Source organism: Helicoverpa zea, chromosome 4 (assembly GCF_022581195.2).
Source record: "Helicoverpa zea isolate HzStark_Cry1AcR chromosome 4, ilHelZeax1.1, whole genome shotgun sequence".
Classification (NCBI taxonomy): domain Eukaryota; kingdom Metazoa; phylum Arthropoda; class Insecta; order Lepidoptera; family Noctuidae; genus Helicoverpa; species Helicoverpa zea.
The window spans coordinates 8,747,074-8,773,169 of NC_061455.1; the positions used below are offsets into that span (position 1 = coordinate 8,747,074).

The following is a 26,096-nucleotide window of genomic DNA, read 5'->3' on the forward strand; positions in this document are numbered from 1 at the left end:
GTTTCAAACTTTACAAGTCCTAACTATCCGGTTAGGCACCTGCCAAAGCGCGGCGCTGAGAAGTGAGTAGAAATGGCAGCAACAAACAAGATAAGTAAGTACTAACGAGATCCGGAGACTGCGTGAGATATAGAATTTTCAGCAAATATCGATACATTCCGGTACTCCGGTGAAACTGTGAGTAGGCCTAACATGTAGGTAAGTAATCCACGCCAAAGATTGAGTTGCAAAGCAATTGAATTTGAATTGGGCGTTTAGTGTGTTATAAATATAAATAATTGTTATTAAAAATTAAACGATGAATGTTTCGATCTTCAGAAGTATACAAGTAATCTCACTTATTATTTACCTATTACTTTTGAAACAGTTTTATAACTAATCAGTTATACTTACTACAACCTGTTTGTCATCTTTTCAGTCGTTACAAAAATGTATAAAACTGTTTCAAAAATTCTGTGGATACGAAGTATTCGTACCTTAGTATAATACAAAACGATACGCTGCAACATACGCAGTAATCGCTTCTATAACATAGTAACCATCAATTCTGTGTGCGTAAGTACTCTATTATTAATTTGATCAGATCGTAAAGTGGAAAACCTAAAACCATCGAATACCCATTAGGTACTTGCTTTGAGCAAATAGAAACAGAACTGTAACCTATTTGAAGGTCAACCCTAAATTATGGAACAAGAGACCTCAATTATATTTACCCAACGATTCCATGTAAGTAATATCCTTGACTTTGTGGACCTAAAACGTTTAACTTCTGACAAGTTGATTATTAAATCAAATATTGGAAATTCCTCGTACCTACGGCTGTCGTTTGTCTGGCCCTTAATCGAATTCTAATACATTACACACGTACTACTACATACGTACCTACGGCCGAACGAATACTGAAACTTTACCCAATTTTATGTGTGGTCCAAATATAATTTTATCTCTGTCATAATGTTTATAAACGACCTAATACGAACCTAATAGACAGACGTGTTGCTGGGGAGTTTGTTGCACCACTTCTTCTTCCCAGCAATAACACATAGGAAGTGGTGACGGGCGGGCGTTTTGGGGGCTGTCTTTTGTCGTTTTGACGTTCGAAAATTTGATTTATCAGCCTAATTTGGAAAAACGTTTCTGAGTTTGAGTTATGTACGTAACTTGCTGCAACAGAAAGACTTTTAAGTAGGACTTAAGAGTTAAGTAAGTTTAGTGTTACGGGATAACCCTGTTCGGTGATGAAAAATATTGGTACGAAATGAAAGAAGTTGGTTTTACAAAAATAATACACAACAAATATAATAAGTAACAAATAAATTAGCTATAATATAATTTAACAAGTGGTAAAGACTAGAAGTATGTAGCTACAAGTAAGATAACAAAAAGTGGCAATGAACAGCACTACATCAGGTCATAAATAAGGCTCTGTAACAAGATAGAGTAAAAGAAAAAAACTTACACTTATTTGCAAAAAAAAAACATGGGCCCTAAAATTCCAGACATTTGAGTTTTTTTTCTTTACTAAGCTAACATTATATGATATAAGAAATAACTTGTGACCAGAATTAATAGCTACTGTATAGTAACATTCTAGAAACTAAAATGGAAGCCAAGTTTAATAAAATAAAGCTTAAATTAATAATGAACACTATACTATTATATTTCAGTACAGAGCTTGTTATCGAGATTAATAAAGTGGTTGTGTTGGCATAAACGCTTATTTTTCTAAAATAAATAATATTAAAGAACTAAACTAAATTACCTACTGGACGTACCCTTCGTCACAACATTAAAGCATTGAAATTCCAAGCTTCAGTCCTTACACTAAAATAGTTTTCAAACTGGCAAGTGAACATTATGTAGGGAAAATACTGAACATAGTTTGATATCCTAATGTTTTTTCTTATTATGCTGATCCTTCCCTATGAGAGCTAACATTTTCCCATCGGCGTATGCTTTCAACCATTCTGGATTTACAGAAATAGCTGGTAGCTCTTCAATGTTGTCAAAATCTTCCCCATAGCCATGGTCTTCATGTCTTAGAGGTCGTTTAGTATCCTCGAAGAGTTCTCCTATATGATCCGTGTGTATATGCTCTTCAGCGTTTGATGCAGAAAAATACTTCTCATTGTCATACCCGCTGTTGACATAGACCACTTTATGTTCATACTTGTCATTGAAGGCGTTATTCCTTAGTATTGTAAATATAGCACCCATTAACGCCATGTTGTTCATCATTCCGACCATCAGGGTCATCATCTTTAAGCCTGGCAAGATAAAAGGGAAGATAGCTGACATCACCAGCCCCGGTACTAACATAAGTGGTGCGAATCTGTAAAAATACTTCTTTAACTTCTTCATGCTGCTTCGGCCTGTTTCGGAGTTGTCGCCTGAAAGTGAAAAGTATTTATATTAAAAAGTGAAAATCGTTATTGATGCGAAGTTCGGATATCGGTCCACTTTCAAAGACTTGATTGATGTACCTAATTATTTGGAATCAGTTGTATAATTTTTATAATAGTATAATGAAAATTACCATCAGCTGGCCTTATATTGTTTTATTACGTTAATGTCATTCATATGTGTATTTAGTCATTTAACTCAACATTGCCAATAATAATTTTGAATCTTTACATATCAAAGTGAATCGGAAATTACTAAATCGAATGAAAGATGTTTGACTATTTCAGTTTTTCTTTATCATAAGACTGCTCCTCATTGGTTATGTTTACATTAGGAATTCAATCAACTGATTGACAAATTGAATAAGCTCGAAAGAAAAGACTTACTTGTATAAATATCAAGGTTCACTGTTCCGTTGCCTTTAGAGCCCAAATGCAAGTTATAACCGGGTACCAAGTTCAAGTCCAGGGGTCGATACCGTAACAAGTTCCTGGTATCATCATAGAGCTGTGAGTATAACTGTTCGTCGGAGATGTTACTGTACTTCAGCCATGGGAACTGTTCCACATCCTCAGTCAGGTTGAACCGGGTGGCGGGATCTTTGGCGTAGGCTGCGATAGCGCGTTCTGCACGCCACGTACTTAGAGCACTGAGACATTTGGTGGTTCCTAGAACGTATGTGCAGGATAATATGCGTTGTATGGGGTTGTAATGTTCTCCGAGCAATGAATGTAACGTGTTGTCGAGGCGCTCGCGCGGCGTTTGCGGCTGGTATGCGTATGCGCAGTGGCTCGCGGCCAGTACTAGCAGTGCGGTGAGCGGGCGCATCGCTGCGGTTCAACTGACGCCAAACCAGGTTCCCTCACTACTCGCTACTCGCTCCAAATGCTAAGTGCATCGCCGCATCGGCGAAAGCGAAGTTTGGATGTGTGTGATTTTTTTATTGTGGATTAACCATGATTTCCTTGGTTAGATTCATATCCGGAATGGTGGAAGTTGCATTCTATAACATGATTTATGTGATGTACATCCGACAGAAAACGAAAGTTATTTCGTAAAGAAGTAATGCTGTTGTTTTCATTCTTAGATAACAAAACCAGGTTGACTGAGGAGTCGGGAACCGAAAATCGTTAGATTTCAAACCAGTATCTAATCGATCAACACTGTTGTCGTAATTATTTATTTGCTCGGTCTAACGTAGTGCTAGACGGTCGATCATCATCTTTACTGATAATAATTCATCTAATGTCACTTTCTCTGGATATAACTTTCCCGCCTTTCATGGATATTGGTTACTTTGTTTATTTAGGTTAAATCGAGCATAAACACACGAAGTAAACAAAATAACAATTTCATAGCTTGTTTAAAAAATATTATGTCATTGTACTATATTTTTATGCTGTTCCAGTCTTCCGCAGTTATGCAAAAGTTAAACTACTAACTTATATATCCTTGAACCTCTAGCTAGGTCCTTTGATCTCACCGAGCTTCAAACCGAGCCGCCGACGGTGACGTGCTACAAACTAGTTTAGTTTCAACTGACAATTACTACATAGAATTGACAGAGAACAGACCGCTTGTACATCCTAGTTGGAGCAATTGTGGCTTCTACGAAACACGTGTTCTCAGGATATTAGGAAGCAAGTTTTAGAAGAGATTGATAACCTTTCAAGATATTATAATAACCTTTCTCTAGAGAAAATATTTAAGCAACTATGTAAATTATAATATAGACCTAAACCATTTTGCATAAATATTATTATACTGCCCCTTCATTAATTATTATAATTTTAGTATTCAGTCGCATATCACACAAAGTTATCACAAAGTTATTCGGTCTGTTTACACTTCCGTCACACTTAACTGTGGCGCCTTAACTGTTGGATTATCGCTTCCCCAACAAGTGAATGCCTAAGATCGCCTAGCACACATCCTACAAAATTGCAAATTAAAATACTTATTGAAAATATTAGTACCAGTCCTTTCTGAAAACTTTTTGAGTTTTCGTCCGTTCAGTAGTTTTACATTATTACAACCAATCAGAACCGAAACCAGACTTCATCTGTTCAAAGTTATTTCTAGGAAATGGAAACTTCATTCACAAACATTGATCATTGCAACTGTGTCTAAACGTATAGTAACATACTAGATTCCATTTGTGGTTACACTCGCGTCCTGAGGGAATAACATCATTTAATCGGGTAAAATGTAAAATTTCTTTGGTCAATGGAATTTCTAACAGTGAAGTTAAAGTGAACTAAATCCTCCAACAAACTCCTCAGCTTTAAACTATTAAATTAGGTACAGATGGTTGTCAATTCAAATAGAATAAATAAACCTAATTTATACAAGAAATGCATTTGCAGACAAACTCGTGTAGCGTGTGCAAATTAATTACTTAGGATTAGACGTTTGCGTATGTGGAGTAGCTAAGTATAAAAACGTAGTTAAGTCTGTATCTGCGGTAGTGCTTTTAATCTACATTAGCTTCCTCCAACGCGAAAAATTGTGGGTGCTTGTGGAGCCCGCAATGTATTTTCATACCGTGAACAAAACTTAAGAGCCAATTTCAGTTATTAGGAATTCGCAAGCGATATTTAATAATTTCTAACAAAGTTTCATACTTTGCAAAGTGGGTTTATAAGATAATTTGAACGCCCTCGCCTTTTATTAGGGGTCAAATGGTAATAAGCACGCTTGCCTCCCGCAGTTTAAATAATAAATCTCTGAAACTTACAAAATTAAGTATATACAATTATAAATGTCATGTGCAGAGCTGTTTTAATTCTTAACTTAGATTTTTTTAGATTTAATAAATTAAAAACATATTCGTGGAATTACCTACGGTTAATTATTAAAATGTGTACTTAATGTCTCTATCAACAGCAATTTAAGACTTGATGAGCCTTTTCGTGTCACGCTGGTGTAATATTCGCGTGATACTTAAACATAAGCATTTTTAAAATAGCTAATTAGTGACTAGTGACTAGGATGTGCATATAAATTGTATTCTACAATGAACAGCTATACACGCTATGTGGCTTTATATGACTGACGGTTTCAAATGAAAGCAACCACAACCAAAAAAAAAAGTGTTTTTTTTTTATTGTAATACGCTGCAATGGAAAGTTGCAGCCAATAAAGCAATGTCTAGACATCAGTAATACCTAGTCGATATCGGCTAAATTGTTGAATAGATTCAAATGTAGGTAATTTATGCGGTTTTTATGAGCGAAGCCGCGTGCCGCCGACCGATATCAACGCTAAACAATCAATATTAGAGAATGTAAGAGTTACGCGATTTTATCGTTTTTATAATCGTTTGACAATATAAAGCGTTTTTTAATAGCCAACTATTAGATAAGATGCGTAACCATTGTCTTGGAATGCATTAGATGTAACACTCGTTTTTAGCATTTAAAAGCGTTTTTAGATTAAACGCAAACGGTATTGCGAACTGAATGCGTCGATTGTCAATTGTTTTCAGTATTGTGATTTCGATTTTTATTTCCCAGGCTCTGTGACATATATTGTGTCACGGGAGAAACAACAATAGCGGTTCGTATGCACATAATTCTCCCAGATGCTAAGTGCAAAAAATTATATGTTTGACAGTTATCTCCAGATCATTTTTATCATGAGTTCAGTTCATAGAATAGTCATGATTGATATCAATGATAACAGTTAATTCATTTACACTACATGTTATTTATGACTATATATAATGTCGGGACACCCTATTGTTATGAAACTACATTAACAGTATAAATTATTTATAAAAGACCAAGTCTGCACTGTAAACAGCCACAGATTCCGAGACATGAATAAATTGAAAAGTCCACGTCTCGAATAATAAAATCAGCGTTTAACAATCTGTCACAACAAGAAATGAGAAGCGTGTGAAAGCACTAATTTTGGTCCGATATTCTAGGTGTTATACTGTCGTTTTTTCGGTATTCCGTGTTGACAGGAAATGGCCTATATTGCCAAACATAGTGTGTGATTTGCATACGAGCGGTCACGGACACGAGCGACTGCAGCGCCGACAGTGTCGCGCGCCGCTGCCTCACGATAAATTTCTCTACTATACGTGACAAGATTCCTGATTAATGCCCACTAATTATGCGCCACACACGCATATCATAATTTCGCTAATTATTCTTACACGACTCGCAATGAAATGAAAGCAAAACTTACAGGAGACGTCAAGGCTGATTGATTTACATTGTTTTCAGAGCGAATATAAATTGGGTTTATGAACTCTTTATTAGTCTGCGTTATGACTTTAATTGTTTATCACGCTATGAAAATCAAAGATGTTCAAATGTAGACGGCGAAGAATGAAACGAACGGATTCCACAGTTAATTATGTTAAGACTACATGAATTATTCACAATGCTACTATTTAGTGTCTAGAATAAATATCGACTGTTTGTTTACTTTGCGTCATAAACATTGACGTAAATTCCCGTAAGCTAGGCGCGTGAATACAATGTCGGAATAGCCACACCCTGTACGGATGAGAAGGAAGCAATCATCACTTTCACCTTTCATTTGTTTCGATAACGATCGGAACATTGTCCAAGGGGAGCATACACACCGTTAATGAATCGACATTAGTCCTTAAGCGGCGCAGTAGATATCTGGGCCGACATTTCTACCGTGCAGTCACGTTGTCCTGCGCTTTCTTTTGTCGTGATTCTTTGGTCTCGCCGGCCATTGTCTTTGACAGGACACTTTATATCCTAGCATACAGACAGGCAGCCAATCAGTCATACACCAGCAGGCGTCTGGAGATCACCAGCTAATTGTTTTTCCGAAATTATTAAGTGTTAGCCAAAATGTGCAACAAACTCACCCTCTTGACTCTGACGTACGTCGTCGTGTTCGTCTCGGTAGTGCAGTGTGATAGCGTTGAAAGCAAGGATTTCTTTAGCGAAGGTAATTATGTTTTAATTAAACAAAGACAGGCCAGAGTCCCAGTCAAGTATTACTGAGCATACTATCTGAGAACAATGTTAGGATTAGCAGTACTTAATTAAAAACACAATGCTCATGGTGAAGATAAAAAGCTTATGTGCACAAAGGCCAGAGTTCCCTCTCATGGGTAAGATGTATAGTATAGAGTTTTTCTTTGTATAGGTATATAAATGGTTGGTTTTCTTAAAAAAAAATAAGTCTCAGCAATACCCATTGTGAAGATGAAAGCCCAAAAGGTCAAAAATCATGACGCACTTATTTCAAATGTTTTAATTAAATTTAATTCAAAATTCTTCCCTTACATAAATGCTGTGGAAAGATTACCCATTAATCAATTAGATGGCCACGGGCCACGGGCCACGGGACTGACTGGCCAGCCAAATAATTAAGCTCGGACGTATGTTTTTGACAAAGGATCGCCTAGTATTAACTTACTTTCAAGTGTTACATCATTTAAAACTTAGTTCAAAACTAGAATTAGTTAACATTACTTTCTAAATGAAATAAGCATTTAAATTTAAGTTTTAAATAAATAAATAAATAAATGTAAATGACAGTTAGTATTTCGCTATTTAAACCACAGGTTTCGATATCTAAACTTCGTTACCAAGATATGCAGGCTTATGTAATCTAATAAGCCTTGATATGATAATATCTTACTAATTAATAAATCAAAACAGATATTTATAAAAAAAAAATACCTCGACAAAACAAAACACTGTCTAAGTAATTTGTTTGAAGATAAGTACATATAATATAAGTAAACAGAGAAAGGAAAATTTAATATGTAAACAGTTAGTCAGTAGGTACCGGTAATAAGTACACGTGTACATTTGTTTACATCACGTTTCCGAAGTTTTCACGAATGTTCTTCAAAAGCTGAAGACAACTATAGGTACTCATTATCCAATCGATAAACGGAAATTTGATTTGTACAATTCCACGGAGGAAGGATACAATTCCTACTTATTTCAGATCAGACACGTGTGTAGAATATACAGGGTGGCCCATCCATAGGCGTCCAAAAGAAAAATTTAGAAGCTCTATGCTGTGGGGTATCCGAATCACCCCCATGTATGTTCAGCGATTTTTTGTAGTTTAGGAGCTAGAATTGTTTTTATTTTTTTTCCGTAATTTTCATTTCAACATTGTTTTTTCTATTTTATCTTTTTTTCCTAACGTTTACAGATGTTTTTTTGTGTAGTTAATCATCATGATAGTAGCTAACACCTGAAAAAAGCAGTTTGGCTAAACATTCTAGAACTTAAATAAAATTTTATCTGGAGTTCAAGTCAGTAGGTATGCACGTACCTTATAGTGTGTGGTTAAGTCTTAAAAACGCATCGTATGTAGTATTAGATATTACAGTAGTTAATCCTATTGCAATTACCTATATTAAAACAGCTTTAGGTTTATTATATCAATAGAAGTTTTCAATTCAAAATACTCACAACTGAAGAATATGTTTATATTATTTATTTGTCTATATAGATTAAAATCAACAGCGTAAAATCGTCTCTCCAGTTCTCGAAAATTACGTCCCTATTTTCAATATTTCTCGGACAGATTTCAGTAGCAGTGCCTATTAAAAAAGATTAAAGAGCGGTCAAAAGGTTGAAATTACGATATCGATATTATCATAAATCTGATTTCTTCGGAATTACATGATCCGCTGGATTTCATTATTACACAGTTTGCTCTCTTGCATACATACGTAACGAAGGTGATTCGGATCACAATTCTGCTCTTCCCGGTAATAATTGAATGGTGCTGCCAAGTATGAAAGGAAATGTTCGAAAACTTTCCCACCTAAATATATATTTTACTTAATTTCGTAATAACATGTAGGTATCAATTATAGCTAGCAGGTGTTACGTAAATTGTCCTTAACTTAAAACTACATATTACCTTTATTGTAGTACCTTAACTCGTTCCAGAAATCTTGAACTATGCCGTAATGCAATTTCAAGAGATGAACGTCTACGTCTGAACGCATAAAATTCTTCCGATTCTATGACGTTGAATTTTGTATTCCGCTTGCATTTTTCGCAAAGAATGAATGTGCAGCAAGGAACAGGAATAATTTATAAAGAATTTTGCAAAGTATTTCTTGCTTGACTCTCGGTTCTTATGACACAAGGCAGTTTTCCGTGAAACCACTATAGTTCGGCCATTCAGAGAATGCGTTCCTGACACGTCGCGATTGAACTGACGACGTAACTACATTCATTGATTATTGATATAATAATGTTGTTTTAATGCTCCTCAATTGTTAAAACGGTAAACAACCAGCAAAAATATTTTTATCGTAACTGCAACGCCATTGCAAAGTTACGTCGTCAGTTCAATCGCGACGTGTCAGGAACGCATTCTCTGAATGGCCGAACTATAAAACGTCAGAATTTGATACAACTACATATTCGCCGAGTATCCTATTCATGTGGGATGTTTAGGTTTCGCTGAAATTCAATAATTTATAAGTTAGCAGAGAGAATTTGGTGCTTGAATATTAGAAGTAGACAGTCTGCTACTTTAAACTATTTGTAAAATTATCCAAAGGCGTGGGTTATCTAGAAAATCGAGGTACTAACCAACTAATTGTTTTTTTCAGGCACAAGCGTCGGCCGTACGTTTGGTCACAATGCTCTCAAACGCCTGTCGTTCATCTTCTTACCAGTGATGTTCACCTTGGGTGTCATCTCCACACTCCTGATGGCACTCGCCGTCATCTCTGTGAAGAACTTAGCCATTGGAGTAATGCTGCTTATTGTGGCTGTCAGTCAGGTAAGCATATTATGCAACATTTTAGAAAATACGTTCGCAGTTTTATGAATATTTCGAGAATCTCATATATATAATAATTTATGTTAGTATGAAAGATTCTATCTGCGAATTATTGAAATTCAATCAGACGTTAGTCAAAAATGAACGAGGTGTGAATGTTTGCAACGTTCAAATATAGGTACCATCACTTATTAATTTCGTTGTCAAATGCCAGAGAGATGCTTTAATCCTACCTTCTGGAACAAGCGTTAAGTCCAAAAAGGAAACTGCCAAATTCCCTTTGAAAATATTTTTGATGAAAATATTTCTCAAAGGAAGAGGAAAATTGCTGTTATCGTAAAAATTTGTACGTCGTTTAGTACAATTCCTTATTTTTAAAGAAAACTTTTTTTTAATTGGCAATTTTACTTATAAATTCGATACCTATGACGTCATTGTTTGAAATAAACGGAGCTATATATCACTCGACTTATGATAAAAATACCACAATAAAACCGCACTATGTGATCGAGTTAGAAAACATGTTTAAAATAGGTAAATTAGACTCTAACTAATCAGATTGTTTTGTTCACCAGGCTGTATCCAGGCTGTTCTTATCAGCTGCATCGCCGGCCTCCTTGGTTCACCTACACCCTCGGGCTGAGCTGCTGCCAGCGCCCGCCATCCCCGCCCCCTGGCCAGCACCCGGCCCTCTACTCTCGCCCTGGGCCAGATCTGACAACGACGCCCCTATCTCTGACTAGATTATCAATATAACTCCAGTGCCTGCTAGGAATGTATGAAGAAAGTCATGAAGGAATATAGAGCACAGAAACTTTGCAAATACTTATACACTGTGCACGACATAATTGTCATTTGCGAGACGATTTTCTTTTGGGTCGAATACCGAAGTCGGTAAGACCGGTCAGTAAGACCTTTGGGTTTTACCCACCATTTTTGGGTTTTGCCATAGTTCGTTAATGACCGACAAAGGTCATTCTCATAAACATCGGTGCTCCATTCCTTCTTATTTAATGGAAAGTTTTTAATAATTTAGATGGCACGTTTCCTGATGACTCACAATCGAAAACCCACCAATCGAGTTAACGCTACGGCTACCTCAACGACTGAGCGAATCAGTTCAATTAACATGCATTTATTTAATTGTTTAAGAATTAATTTATTTTTATAGATTTACTTTCATCTCAAAAAAGTAATTAACTTTTATCGATGTTATAGCTTCGTCTGCCTCTCGCGAAAACTGTGAGATTTTGTGAAAGATAGACGATCGAAACTAATTTTAAGTATTTATTCAATAAATGATTCAAGCAATGCGACGTTCTTTCACTGTACTTTCCTAAGGCGAGAAATGAAATTAAAATGGCTGCATGTCTCATAGCATGCATAACATAATGGCTACTATAATGGCCGGCTTTCTCATGTAATTTCTAGAACATCACGTCCTTTTTTTTTGTTGTTGTTTTTGAGAATGGAATAATTAAAATTCAGAAGGTGGTTAGGTGTAAATAATGTAGTACAGTAATACGCTTGGTGGTTATCTAGACAAAACTTGGCGTGTAACATTAATTTAATTCAAACAAATAAACAAAACAGTTTCATCTCGTTGCACTCTATCCTACAGAAGTAACTGTGGTCAACAAGGACCGTACAAAGGACGCTTTATACAGAGACAATGAGAACAACAGCTTTGAAAGTAAAAGCTGTTAAAACCTCAACCAGTTTAGCGAAGTCAGTACATTAAACTCAGTTTATTTTTTACTTGACTTGCAAACATTTCTGCGTTAAATGTTCACTGATACTCGCTGTTGTAAAATTGCGTGTTACGTCGTGCTAGGAATGATATTGATCGATTATGACACGTTATTAATCCAAATTCTTAGACGTCAAACATGATGTCTAAGTTACAGTTCCAATTATGTGTAATTAAAGTATATTCGCGTGAAAATGTAATTAATAGCGAAAGTAATTATCAAAAAAATCATTGATATCTAGTTTGATTCAAAAACCTGGATAAAGAGGCAATTTATAATACATAGTGTGACATTTTCTTTCCTTATTTTGGGGGCCATATTAAACGTAACAAAAATCGAGACTCCGGGATAAAACTGTATTTTATTTTATGCTTTGGCAGGCTTTGTCTTACACTATTCGATTACGTTAAGTACCTACTTCTTTTTGACCTGCGAGTTATAGCTAGAAAGGTGAGGGCGTACTGATAAAGTGTAGGGGCAAAGCAATGTCCAGAAATATTGTATGTAGACAAGAATATAGGTAGGAAGTATTATTTTCTTACATAAGAATCATAAGATTACCGAAACCGTGGGCTGTCGAAGTATTGAAATATGTGTCTATGTATCGTAATAGCTACATAAATGGAGCCAAATTATCGCTTTTAAGTAATAAATTAGATATTTCTTAATTTTCTCAGCACACATGCGATGCCTTATTTCGATTCGTCTCGATGCACATCGGTAAACTCTGTCATTGTCTTCACTGAAACCAATTAAGTAGCTTAATGAAATACTTATCGATACCTATTATTAATTTATTCGAAAATTGATTACTTATTGAAATAATTATGAATATAGAGTTGGTGACGATGCGACATTTCGACAGTATTAACGTAGATATCCTGCCATATTGTATGTCAATCCGACAAATCGGAAAGTGTAAACCTTGAATATCTGCATACCCCGTATTTAATGATTAAAGCCGAACTCGGAATGATGTGCCGAACTGGAAATGCATTAATTTGAACCAGGCATTAAAATTGAAACAGCTTTTACATCTACTAGCCGTATTCCCGCGATTTCACCCGCGGCCCACTACTACTACCCTAAGCTATTGCGCGTACCGGGATAAAATATAGCCTATGTTACTTGGGAAGAATGTAGCTTTCCAACAGTGTTTTTTTTTTGGTACCTCGTTTTACATGATGTCATCCCACGCAGGTACATTATTATATCTATTCATGTCTTCACAAAAGACAACAGTTGTCAAGGTCGTTATGAGAAACTTATATGGCATTAATTATGTAAGTAATTGTTTAAACTAACGACGATAGATTCGCTGGTAACAAGTTCAATCAAAGCTGTAGTTTCCATAGGACTATTCAGAGAACTCGATCTATTCATAAACAAATAGTTCCCAACTGATGTTTCAATATCAAAAACAAACGAAACTTGGGTATTTATTCGGTGAAGAGGCAGCGGATAGTTATAGTTTGCATTTCATAGGTTCTGTGCCTTTGTTGGAGTACAAAGTTTAGATATGAATGAGAGAGGCTCATTGTGTTAGATATTGGCGTTGCTAGTGTAGGTACTTATGTTGCTTGTTATGGTAACCGCACAGCACATCCATCGGAGCCAAATGCGCCGAACAGAACGAATATAAAATAAAATTCTAGGGAGGCCTCGCACATTTAGCTTAGCCGATTTCATTGAACCTGCGTTCACCATTTGATGATAGAAACCAAGAAATTTGGAGCCACGAAATTCTAAAAAAAAATATTGTAATAAAGTTACTATTCCACGTGCCATTAGTTAATTAATTTTAATAAATCACAAGTTAAAATCTTAAGCGGAAATTAATCAGGTGAGCAAAACTCGCAGAACGTGCAACGTCAACCAATGTTTCCTAGGTGATCGAAACTGGATTAAAAGCTTTTACTAAGTATTAAGAACTTATAATTCTCTGTGGATGCATTAAACTCATCGCCTCGATAATCTTCCCTTGACACGGTTCAAAGTATGGCTTAAATTAGACTAAGTTTCGAAGTACTTACTTGAATTTGTGAGATGTTAAGAAGTTCCATAAATTGTATTTTGCCTCTATTTGTATGCCTGCCACTTGGCAGTCACAACATAGCAACTCTTAGAAGTTGTTACACACCAAAACGTCAGATTCAAACCTTCACTGTTTTGTAATATCATCCGATATACACTCGAATGTCAAGTTTTTACGCGATGCGTGAAATAGGGATAACTGCTTGTTTTTACTCCTAGTATATTCTACCTGCCTCTGTTCGCAATATTGGTTTCATTTGGGAAATCTTTTACCTCTTTTGTTTTTCCTGGATGTTAACAATGCTTACAAAAACATTACTTTCTCTAGGACTAAATTTAAAAAAAACGATGGATGTATGAAAACGAAGGATAATTAAGAATTTACTCCTACAAATAAGTACAAAATCTATCTAGACTAGACGGCAACTAACCCAGAGTTTCTAACCAGTTTTATACAGGTCTATTGACTGAATTAATGTGAATTCTCTACTTGCATTACGTGGAGTATCCACCTGGCTCAACGCCTACAAACAATATTATAGCTGTATCAAACCTGTTGCTAAAAGTACCTAACTGTATCTAGTAACTGCGTTTACCAGTAGATCGGTTAAAAAACTTACGTACTCATCTTTTTATACATAGGCATCTATACTTTAATTATAAAGCAGAAGAGTAAATCTACACTCTATCTATACTAATATTATAAAGAGAAAACATTTTTTTGTTAGTTTGTATTCAAAAGGCTCCAAAACTACAAAACCGATTTAAAAATTCTTTCACAGTTGGAAAGCTTCACTGTTCCCTAAGAGCAAAGGCTACATTTATCCCGGTAGGGACAGCAGTTCTCACGGGGCGCGGGTGGAACCGTAGGAAAACGGCTAGTATTACTTAATTGTTGGTTTGTTTCTTGGATCGTGTCAAAAGCAGGAATTACTAGTCCGGATATTATGTTCAGTTACATGGCAATAAATTCCGGAGAAAAAGAGTTATTGCATGTTTTTCAGTAGTAAACTAGAGGTTGATTGACTTTCCGGTTACAGAGTGACGCGTAAAATAATTTTACGTCAATCATTCTGCTATGCCTCAAGCAAATCACACACCAGGTGATTGATTCGAAATATAATTTGATTTCACTGTAAGCTTTGCAGCCTTTGATTTCTTTTAGGGACCAAATTACACAAGGGCTTGAAATTCGATATAACTTGTTATTATTAAATTAACATAGGTCAGTAGGTCGGCATACAGTTCAATTTAAAAATGGTATTTTTTTGCGTCTCTTAGCTTTGACTGGATCTTAGACTTTTTTTAAAGCAACATAATTTACTTTTTTCATAATCGCCAGTCATGATCATTTGTAATCTCGTACAACAGAATTCGCAGGATTTTAATAAGCGGCTCTCGGGAACAGAGTGGGATAATAAATAAATACGCCTTGTCACCCACAAGTAATAGTAGAATTCGTTTACCGAACATTCCTCGAACTTCCCTTACAAATTCTTGTTTTATTTATTTGTGCTTTTCCATTGTCTCCTATGTTTTCATGTTATGTTTATACATCAAATATTTTTTTAAAAATATGTGTACATTATTATCTTGGAAAACTACAAGATTAAGTTATATTAGCTCCAGCGATCTTCATGAGTATGCAATAGTTTTCAGGCGCAATACATAATGCATTTGATGTTTATTTGTTCCATAAGCAATACAATACCAGTTCCTTTTTTGTGAGAAAGAAAAAATATGTATAACTTCGTGGAAATAGTAGGAGTATGTCAGATAAATGTCGTCTACTTGAATAGTGAGACAAGTGAGGGGAAACAGGTTAACGTTGACTATAACAACACTAGTAGCGGTAATTGTGTTCCATTGTTGTTATTACACTGGTTAACAAGAACAGTAACTAACGCCTATTATGAAGAAAACTAGGAATATTATGGAACAATAGTCTACATAATGGTATTGTAGTATTTGTTTAGGGCTAACAGAACTAGTTGCTTGTTGGAAAAGTCATCGAACTCGTAATAATAAAGCTGTAGGTAAGTCCTTAGGTTTTGCCAAAGAGAGTAACATTGAAGTGGATTTTGCCTATAAATAGAAAAATAATCAAAACAAATTGGTAAAATGTAACGATAAAGGTAACAAAATAAAATATAAGACCTTCATATAGGCACCAAAATTCAGCAAAATGATTGACGCAAAATCTCAGTAAGATCTTTGAAGTAGCCTTTATTACAAAGTGAAGATTTAATTTAACATCTTTGAAATGTAATATTACATCATCCAATTCTGTCATTGACTAGGTACATACCTACCTAATTTTGAAAGCTGTCGAGTAAAAACAATTGAGTGACTTTTAAAGTAGCTCACACTTGCACAGATTATATAGTTATTATTCTTAATGGTTTACATTTTATTTACGCTTGCCACTTATAAATGATGTAATTAACTTACTTTGACAAAGCGGCGACGGTTTCTCCTATGCTAAAGCTTGGGTTTCCTAGGAAAGCGGTGCCGTCATATAGCGGCCGTCATATTACGGACGCAAATAGACGGTCGTCTTTAAGGTGATGACATGCGGAAAGTTCCACGGCCGTTTTAACACACCGTCATAAACTTTTTGTTAGTTGTATCATACTTACTAACCTGTTTTATTTAATATTTCTCAAATTTCACGACACCAATTCTGTTTTAGTTGACTTTTTCTATAATCTTTATTTTTTATATTATATATTGCTTCGTGGTTACGAACGAAATCTATTAAAATTTCGTCGTCCTCGCTGCTCTAAGAGTTGTAACTAATTTTTGACGTTGTTCCGAAAAAAAAACACAAATACGTATTAAAAAAGCTTCACCGCTTTCAATAAAACGTTCACCAAACTATCTGACACCGTCAAGACGGCCGTCATGCAAATGGCGGCACCGCTTTTTGAAGTTACGGTGTCAGTTACCGCTCTCTAGGAAACCGCCCGATTTTGTTTACATAGACAACGTTCTGGTGACGTCTTTCACCGCTGTATTACGGCCGCTATATGACGGCACCGCTTTCCTAGGAAACCAAAGCTTTAGTATTCTCAGTTACTTGAGTTTTTCACCTATAGGCTGACAAGTTTTTGAATGTAATAAATGTAAAAACCTACTTACTAAAGTCATCTTGGCTACTATCGGAGTCCTTGCATATTATATTTGCAGTTCCTCATTTTTGTAGCTATGTTACGGCTTCATTCGGCTTCAGCGGACACATTGAGGATTCTGAACAGACATGCAGGACACTTCAAAGTTACTCTTTCTCTGCGCGGTAAACTTGGACATCAGGATAGAGAACTTTCCAAATTCCTAATTAAAAAGTATTTTTGCTGCAGTTCCCGTCTTACCTATATTTAAGACAGACCAAACTTATTTACTTAGAAGGAAAAAAATATTTGACGGATCCTGTAGTTACTGTCTGCGGACCGTGTACGTAAAGTAATACCTTGGCACAGCTATTGATTAACACTACGGTTCCATCAGGTGCATGACGGTTTAGCTTAGGGCTCGTTTGATAATATGAACCATAAACACAAGTGTAATGGATCAGAAAGAGCCGGCAACGTGCAGATCAAGTTTTCTTCGCGCTTCAGTGCGGTAAGTGGTCTGCCGATCTGCTCCACTTGCACCGTTACCCGCCGGTTGCACATCTAGACGGGTTAGGTCTCATAATATTGTATTTAGGCATCAATAAAGAGTATGTATTTACCTAAAATTACCTGTCAAAAATAAAAGGAAAACTAACATATTTTTGTGTCATAAAGTCCTTTCTCTAGTTATTATTCAACTATAAATAAAACTAACAAAAAATAATCACAGGAAATCTTCGCCTGACCGAAAGTAGATCCAATTGAACACTCTGAAACCAAAAACTTTTCTGTAATAACGTAGGTAATTCCCTTTTCGATTCCCAAAATTATTTTAATAGATATTGCAGTAAACTACATATTATGAGATTAATCCTGAAAATTATTCCCAGAACTTTACCATACGATTCACTTTAAAGGTCATTTTGGCGTGCGGAATTTACTTATTTGCGGCTTTTAATGAAGTCAACTCGTAAAGAGAGACCAAAATATGTTTAAAACATTTTATCGGAACCTTGTAGCATACTTGTAGGTATAATTTTTTGTGAATGAAATTGAATGTACATACCTACTAATTACTACTTATTATATAGTAACAATTGTGACAGTGATAATAATTTTTGCTTTGAAACGAGCGACGTAAACAAAACTTTCCTTCCCGTACACATAATTACAAAATTCGAGCTAATTACACGAACAAGTGAAATTGATTATCGAGAGTGCGATCGTGGAAAACATGGACGCGGTTGAATAAAATCAGTTTAGGGGTACGGTGAGTGGGGCGCGCTTGCTCAGCTGCACTGGCCAAACAACCGGCAGCATGGACGCACCGCGCCCGATGCGGATTCTGTGCCTTCTCGCGCTGTTCCACGTAGCTAGCTCGGCGCTCGCGCACGATGTGCCCAAACACGTGGAGGACCAAAAGCTTGAGGTGTACGACGGTGTTTACGTGACCATACCAAAGGATAATGATTCCGGACGGCTGTTTTCGGTTGAATTGGATACTGACAGGGGTGTGGTTGAAGGTAAGGAATCGTATTTTTTTATTGTAATTTTATTAGTATCAGATAGACTTGCATAACAGTAAAAAAATTACCCAAGTCATGTATAAAACTAAAAAGAGGTTTATGTTCAGTTATCTATTATTCGGTACTCCTTTTACTAATCAGTCGAAATTAACAAAAAATATTCATCAAAACAAATCAGACATTTGTAAACTTAAAACTTAAGAAAGCTTTGAATACAAAATTAAGAAATTCAAGTTTGATTGTAAACTAAGTTAGTTTTTCGGTTTTCATAATTTTCTTAATTATCCACAAAAGCAGAGCTTCAACGAGAGAATTCGATTTATCTTGTACATTCCTAATAAATTCTTCACAGCAACAGCACCAAAAATAAATAATTGCAAAGGATGTTCAATAAAATTGACAGCCTAACATAAAGGAATATTATTTATAGACAACCCACACAGTGTTTCGTTATGCAAAAACCATTAGCAAAAACATGTTTCCTATTCATCATTTATTAGATCTTCAATCATTTTTTTTAGCTTCGTATCTTCATATAGGTATATAGAAGAAGAAATGTCTACATAAAATATCTACCTATCAGAGATCCGCGTATTCTTTGATTTAATACCTACACGTTAACTCGAACGTCGCGTCGTCGAACTTGGGTAACCACAATATAAACGGCAATTTTTCGTTCACTTCTGTTTACTTAGAAACTTATCTTAGTTAACTCAACAGTTTAGGATAAGTGTCGTTTATGTTTTCGTCATTTTCAGCTATTATTGAACCGTATTTCATCTAATCGATCCGGCCGTCTTTATATGACTTTTCCTTTTGTAATTAAGGAATTTCAGTTTTTCACCTTAATTCCACAATAAAAACTAGAATTACCTACTTACAGGATATTGAGGTATGACAATTACATTACAAAAATAGTCACGATTATAACTGAGTAGGTTCTGTTGAAATTTCCGTCACTTGACGAAGGTATGAGCAGCTCGCAAGATTGCACATTGGTATTCAAGTAGCAAGTCAAACCCGACTCTAGCCGTCTTACCACAAAAACTTTTTAACGTCAGTTTAGGACTTGTCTAAAAAAATGACAAATTATGACGTTGACATATGGTTCATTTTGGAGCCACATTTTTTTTAGACAAGTGTAAAACAGTTGCTAAAGTTTTTGTAGTAAGGCCATTAGAGTTTAGGTGGTAGTTTCACATGTGGTCAAATATAACTTGAGTCGACTGTGTTTCAATGTTCCTATGAGAGACCGAATCAAATACATAGAGTCTGGTTGCAACTTGCAACCACATTATGCGAATTGAAATGCATTATTTGTGATTTCATCAATTAATTTCTTCTTGTCTGATTTTGAACCTTGCGTATTTTACATATATTTAAGATACTCTTATTCTACATGAGCTAAAATGTCACCTTATCATATTTTCCTCAAAAGAATATAGGTACAGGCCATTATACGCTTGTAATTAGTAGGTACTTATTAAATTCAACCGATTTACAAAAAAGCAGGGACTCTCAATTCAAATATTTGGAGAGAAAGATTCTTAGTTTAATTTTATGAACATTATTACCTATAGTATACTATATGTATTTTTTTATAAAATGAATGATAGTCAATCCTTCATTACTTTTCCATAATGTTTTATGAACGGCATAAACTTAATCATCGCTGACACGACATAGTAGGTAATTAATGTTATTTTATTCGCGAAGAGAATCAAGTGTATAAACATATTAATTTACTTAGGCAGCTATCTACTTTTATTACTTTTATATGACTAATAAGAAATGGTTATTTTCCACGATCAATTACATAAGATGTTTTTGTTGGGAAGTAAGATTTATTTTAAGCTGTGGCGTTGACTCATTATTACATTTCGTTATTCAAATTTACTTATTTTTAGATTATTTCTACCAATTAATTTATTTACATGCTTGACTGTTGACAAATAAAGATATAGCAGCTAAGACATTCATTAAACCCTGGATTTGTCTACGAAATACGTCTTTGTCTAGACAACTTGATTCAGTTTTAAGTTAGCCCCATCCTTTTAAAAGGATTCTGACAATTTAGTTTTTTTTTCTTTCTGAATTTTATTTAAATGACTTCTTAGTAGTGATTTACAACGCGTAAAGCTGAAACAATTACAATTTTGTTATTTTTCTTCCTGTGCACAAAAGTGTAAAGTACATAAGTAACAATAAAAAGCAATCCAAGCGTATTTTTATTTTTGCTCCGTAAAGAACTTGGTGAAAATAAAAGCAAAAAGAAAACACCTCACGTACCAGACCGAAATAAAATTGTTATAAGCATTTAGAACAATGACAAATAAACATATCGTAGGAACGTCAAATGTTACCGGAATGGTAATATCAATTCATAGGCATTTACCGTTCAAGTATCGTATCTAGAAAGCACCGTGAAATGCGTTCGACATACAAATTCGTAATAATCAGAGCGTTTTGTTTATCGATAGCTTAGTGATGTGAATATTCGATATCCTCGTGAAGTTACCAAAATAACTAACTGGTGCACTTGCAAGTGCGGTGAACGTACGAAAAGACCGGTTTTGGTGGATCACTGTTTTATTGTAGGTAAGAGTTTATTTTTAACCGTCTGAGAAAGGATATCGGAAATGATTTTATTATTATTACTTAAACAAGATTTATAAACAAATGTATTAAAATTAATGTTTTATAAAAATGAGTTAATTATTTTACTAGGCATGCAAGTGTAACAAAACGAACTCTCTTTTGAAAAATTCTACGGTAAATACTAAGAATGTTTCTATAATTATGGAATAAGTACCTATAATTTTAAATATTAAGTCAAAATTAAAACGAAATTTAATAGAAAACATAATTAATAAATTATAATAATAATAAATAAACTAACTATTTATGAACTGAGTAAATGCTTTATTTTTCAAATTAGTCGATTTGAATAAAGCTATGGTAATTAAATTACTTTCAAGCTTGTCTTCGAATTTTTATTTAAATACCTGCAATTCTCTAACTGTCGAGAAAACTATTTGCTTCTAACTGCGAGAATATTCAAATAAAATATAACAGTTTATTTACTGTGAACAGTTTTATCGTGAAAGTTAATCTGAGTGCAACTGCATAATCTCACGCAGAAGTAACCTTATGTCACTACGGTTCAAATTCACCGACAACAAAAACGATGTTTACCTACTTTGACAATACAAACGTCAGTTTTCTACAGTGAATTTTCACGTCCAATTTTCAAAGTAAAGTCCGTTTTAAGAAAAACGGACGTTTATTTTGTCGGTGATCTTAGGCCTTTGAATTGTTCAACTGCTGCATTCGATTTATAAAAACAACACTTTGCTGACAATCATAACGGTTAGCTAAAAAAAAAAAAAAACACTCGAGCGTCTAGTGCTCGCATATTTTCACTCTGTACCAAGTAATGCAATAATTCTCTATAAATGTCTCTGTTTTTGTTCTGCATATAGCCGTAGTTAGGCGATGATCCAGTTTCATTTCAATCACCGCAATGTCCGAAAATGCTATTTTGAATCCAAAGAAAAGCTAACACTCATGTTTTTGTTCAATATTCAAACAAAGTTAAAAATCTAAGTGCCTTATAAAGCTAAGAACTGCTACATGGCTCTATGTATTAAAAAGTTTATCTTTCTAGTATTACAGTCAGCCAGTTCTAGTGATAAAAGCTTTATCGTACTCATAATGGAAACTAGATAAAGCTACTGGCTGTCTGTGAAAAAAAATTGAATACTTATTCTTTTTTCAAATTGTATTTTTGTTTTTTCCAGGTCGTGGCAAGAAGAAGAATATAATGCAGAGAATCCTACCGATGTTTATTTTGCCTTTCGTCCTACAATCGGCGATTATGCCCCTTGTAATGGGCATGCTGAAGTTTATGCTGGTGAAGTCATTCCTGGTAGGAAAGTTGGCGCTAACTCTCATAATGATTAACGCCTTCAAAAATCATAATTCCTTCAAAGGAAGAGACGCTGAAATGGCCAGTGCACACTATGGTTACCATGACAACGGGATAGAACACTACACTTCATACTTAAATTGATAAATCAAGACTATCAAGATAAAAATCTTAGTGGAATGGCGTAATACATAGGAAAGGCTGTTTTTTTCAGTCAGATGTGTTAATTACGTGTAGGTACAGTTAAATCGAATGGGTAATATAGGATGATTAATTTTAAACATATAAAAAATCATGTTAATATTTTATTAAAAGCCCAGATAGTGTTCGATATAAATAAGTTTTTTAACAAATTCGTTTTGATTGATATCAGATAAAAACTTCAACTTCAGTCAAAAGTCAGTTTATTATAATATTCTTGTATCTACTATGTAATATTATCTGCATATTTATTGAGCTGTACGTAGGTGTTGAATAGGATATTACATTATAGACAGATATAACTTTATAACACATGAAGGAGGTCGTTATTGTAAGACAAGATAATAGCAATGTTATGATAATTATAAATAAGTTTTTATTGATTATTTATTTAGTTATTAAAGTAGACTAAGATAATTTCTAGTAAGTATAATTTGTATGGGTATTTGATCTTCAGTAGTTATTTCTAGCATATTTTTATCTTATAGCCTTTAAGATGACTTTTGAGATGTAAGTAAAAAGTAGAAGACATTGTTTATAAACCGTGACAGTCTTTAGTTTTCTCAATATTGTTAAAAATTATAAGAGTTAATGCATAAGGCTCTCAAGTATTAACGACCACTGCTCTAGCTCGTAGAATATATAAATAAGTTATTTATTGATCAATTAATTGTTATAAGATTATTTATTTTAGCAATAATATAGGATAGGTTCCATGTAACAATTCAGTGTACCTAAGCTCTAACAGTTTATTTATTTATCAATATTTAATTATAATCCTATCGGCGTTCATGACAGTCACTTTACTTTTTAAGACAAAGAATTCATCAAACAGCAATGCGAGATTAATGAATTTTGAACATCATCATCTGCCTAGCTAGCCTTTTTCCAAGTATTCTGGGAGCGACTGCCAATTATAAAAGGATGCAGCTGAGAACCATGTAGCGATTGCCTATCTGACCTCCACAGCCCAGTTATCCGGGCAACCCGATACCCCTCGGCAAGACTGCTTGTCAGACTTTCTGCCTTGTGACTACTTACCTGTAACGACTACCAAAGATGTTCAAATTACAGCTGAATAATTCATATTTTGAACATGCTACTATTATTTCAATATGCTTGTTAATAGTTGAAGCTGTATAAACAATGTATTAGCCTTTTGTAAACATTATCACATTAATGGTACTTGTGATCATTCTATTGACAATTGTGCTTAGTTCTATTAGGTAACTTAATGCCTCTAAATTGTACAGCATTTAATTAAAATAAATATTTTGTTGTTACACAAATGCTTTACTAATTGCTAATTTTAAAATTTTAAATAAATAAAATTAAGCTTGACTTGGGCCATTTCAGTTTAATTGACAATCCAACATCGTCAACATCAGTCATTCCCTTAAATATTTAACGAATGAATACCAACGATTATTACAAGTAGAAATATCAATAATGTTCAAATAAATAAACCGAATTGTTTCACCATCTTAAAAACCACATAAAGAAATCACATCATAGAAGTACAATCTGGGCAACAGTATCTAACAATTTGTACCTATTCATCCAAAAACATTACCATATTTTCAAAAATGTTCATTCAATCATTTTCAGTAAGTTAAAACGTAAAACAAAACAGTCTTGTTGATTCGAATCAATTTCGTTTCGACTTCCAGCAATACGCTCGCGTGTTCCCATCTCTTTATTTATTTATCTTTAACCTATTCACTTAATTAGATACTTAACTACTTACGTTCACCCATTTCACGAGGGGCTTCCTACTAATCGCTAAATTATGAAAGCTTTGAAGTTTTATTGTTTTCGCTTTCGGATTAAAATGGGAATTAGGTAAGTACCTTCCTAGGTAAACATTTTTAGGTTTGATAGAGTTCGTTGGCCGCGAAAACTCTTTCAAATAATCGCGCAGCCCTACGTCTTAAGTATATTACCCAACCATCATCCTCCGAGCCTTTTTCCCAATCATGTTGGGGTAGGCTTCCAGTCTAACCGGATTCAGCTGAGTACCAGTGCTTTACAAGAAGCGACTGCCTATCTGACCTCCTCAACCCAGTTACCCGGGCAACCCAATACCCCTTGGTTAGACTGGTGTCAGACTTACTGGCTTCTGACTACCCGTAACGACTGCCAAGGATGTGCCATCCGAAACACAGTCAGTGGTGTCTAAGATATACTTAGAAAGTACATACAAACTTAGAAAAGTTGCATTGGTACTTGCCTGACCTGGGATCGAACCCGCGCCCTCATACTTGAGAGGTTGGTCCTAAGGTTGTTGGTCTAATGCCCATTTTCACCAACAAATACCTAAAGTAAGGGATCCCCTAAGAGCATTTACGGAACACTTAATAAGAATTTCGTTTTCACCAAAGTTTAGGTATCCCTTATCCATAGTTATTTATGTCAAAATTTCGAGAGCCCTTATTCTAAGTGGCACTTAGATTAAGAGATTGTTGGTGAAAATGGGCATATGTATATTACCCAACCGCCACATCGTTTTACGCTCTGTGCTCCTAAGGGGAACATCAAATGAATTTTCGAATCGGAAAGACAGGTACGGATCATATGAAATCAGGTGAGAAATAACATTATAATTGAGGAAGCAATAAGATACGTTTTACTATTTTACGTGTGAACGTGTTTCAAACGCAATTGAAGCCTTTGACTAGTCAACCATACTTAGAGGCTTCGCTTAGAGTTGTCAATAGGTAACTATTGATTGATAGTGATAGTGTAAAACGTAAAGCTACATGTAAGGGATAAGGCAAAGAAGATTAATTAAGTGAGTTTAACTTTGGAGCATATTGTTCAGTTCTACCTACTCTTTTATCATAATATGAGACGATGCAGTGCACTTCAAATGAAAATACTAAAAAACCTCATACAGTATCAACGTGGTTGCGTTCTTATAATTTTAACTAGCTTCTGCCAGCGGTTTCACGCGCATCCCGTGGGAACTACTTCCCGTACCGGGATAAAAAGTAGCCTATAGCCTTCCTCGATAAATGTGCTATCTAACACTGAAAGAAATTTTCAAATTGGACCAGTAGTTCCTGAGATTAGCGCGTTCAAACAAACAAACAAACAAACTCTTCAGCTTTATAATATTAGTATAGATTTACATTGTCTTGGATCGTTAAAACCGTGTTAAAACACTCTTCTTCTACAATTTTAAAATAATCTTAAGCCAATTTTAAAACTTGAGTTACGTTAAGCAGGCCACTTGAAGAAAATTCCTAAATGTCAGTAACTCTTATTTGTCCAGTTACTATAAATGAAGAATAAAGGAATGACGGTGAGCTCCTGTATCAAATTGTTAACATAACATAATTACGATGAATAAATGGAGCATTGAACACTACATTGA

The 26,096-nt window shown here is 34.8% G+C and overlaps 3 protein-coding genes across 3 annotated transcripts; 2 read left to right on the forward strand and 1 right to left on the reverse strand.

Moving 5' to 3' along the window:
* Positions 1–1,272: 1,272 nt before the first annotated feature.
* Positions 1,273–3,231, reverse strand: LOC124629980. The gene is made up of 2 exons (XM_047163665.1): positions 2,790–3,231; positions 1,273–2,390 (listed from the first exon to the last, which is right to left on the reverse strand). Exons 1-2 carry the CDS (start codon positions 3,229–3,231, stop codon positions 1,891–1,893), a joined length of 942 nt encoding a protein of 313 aa, XP_047019621.1. The 3' UTR covers positions 1,273–1,890.
* Positions 3,232–7,219: 3,988 nt separating this feature from the next.
* On the forward strand, positions 7,220–11,032 carry LOC124630049 (protein apnoia). Its single transcript, XM_047163761.1, has 3 exons — positions 7,220–7,344; positions 9,995–10,167; positions 10,743–11,032. The coding sequence occupies exons 1-3, from the start codon at positions 7,245–7,247 to the stop codon at positions 10,908–10,910; spliced, it is 441 nt and encodes a 146-aa protein (XP_047019717.1). The 5' UTR covers positions 7,220–7,244; the 3' UTR covers positions 10,911–11,032.
* Positions 11,033–18,209: 7,177 nt separating this feature from the next.
* On the forward strand, positions 18,210–24,061 carry LOC124629961. Its single transcript, XM_047163643.1, has 2 exons — positions 18,210–18,588; positions 22,392–24,061. The coding sequence occupies exons 1-2, from the start codon at positions 18,384–18,386 to the stop codon at positions 22,661–22,663; spliced, it is 477 nt and encodes a 158-aa protein (XP_047019599.1). The 5' UTR covers positions 18,210–18,383; the 3' UTR covers positions 22,664–24,061.
* Positions 24,062–26,096: the final 2,035 nt, after the last annotated feature.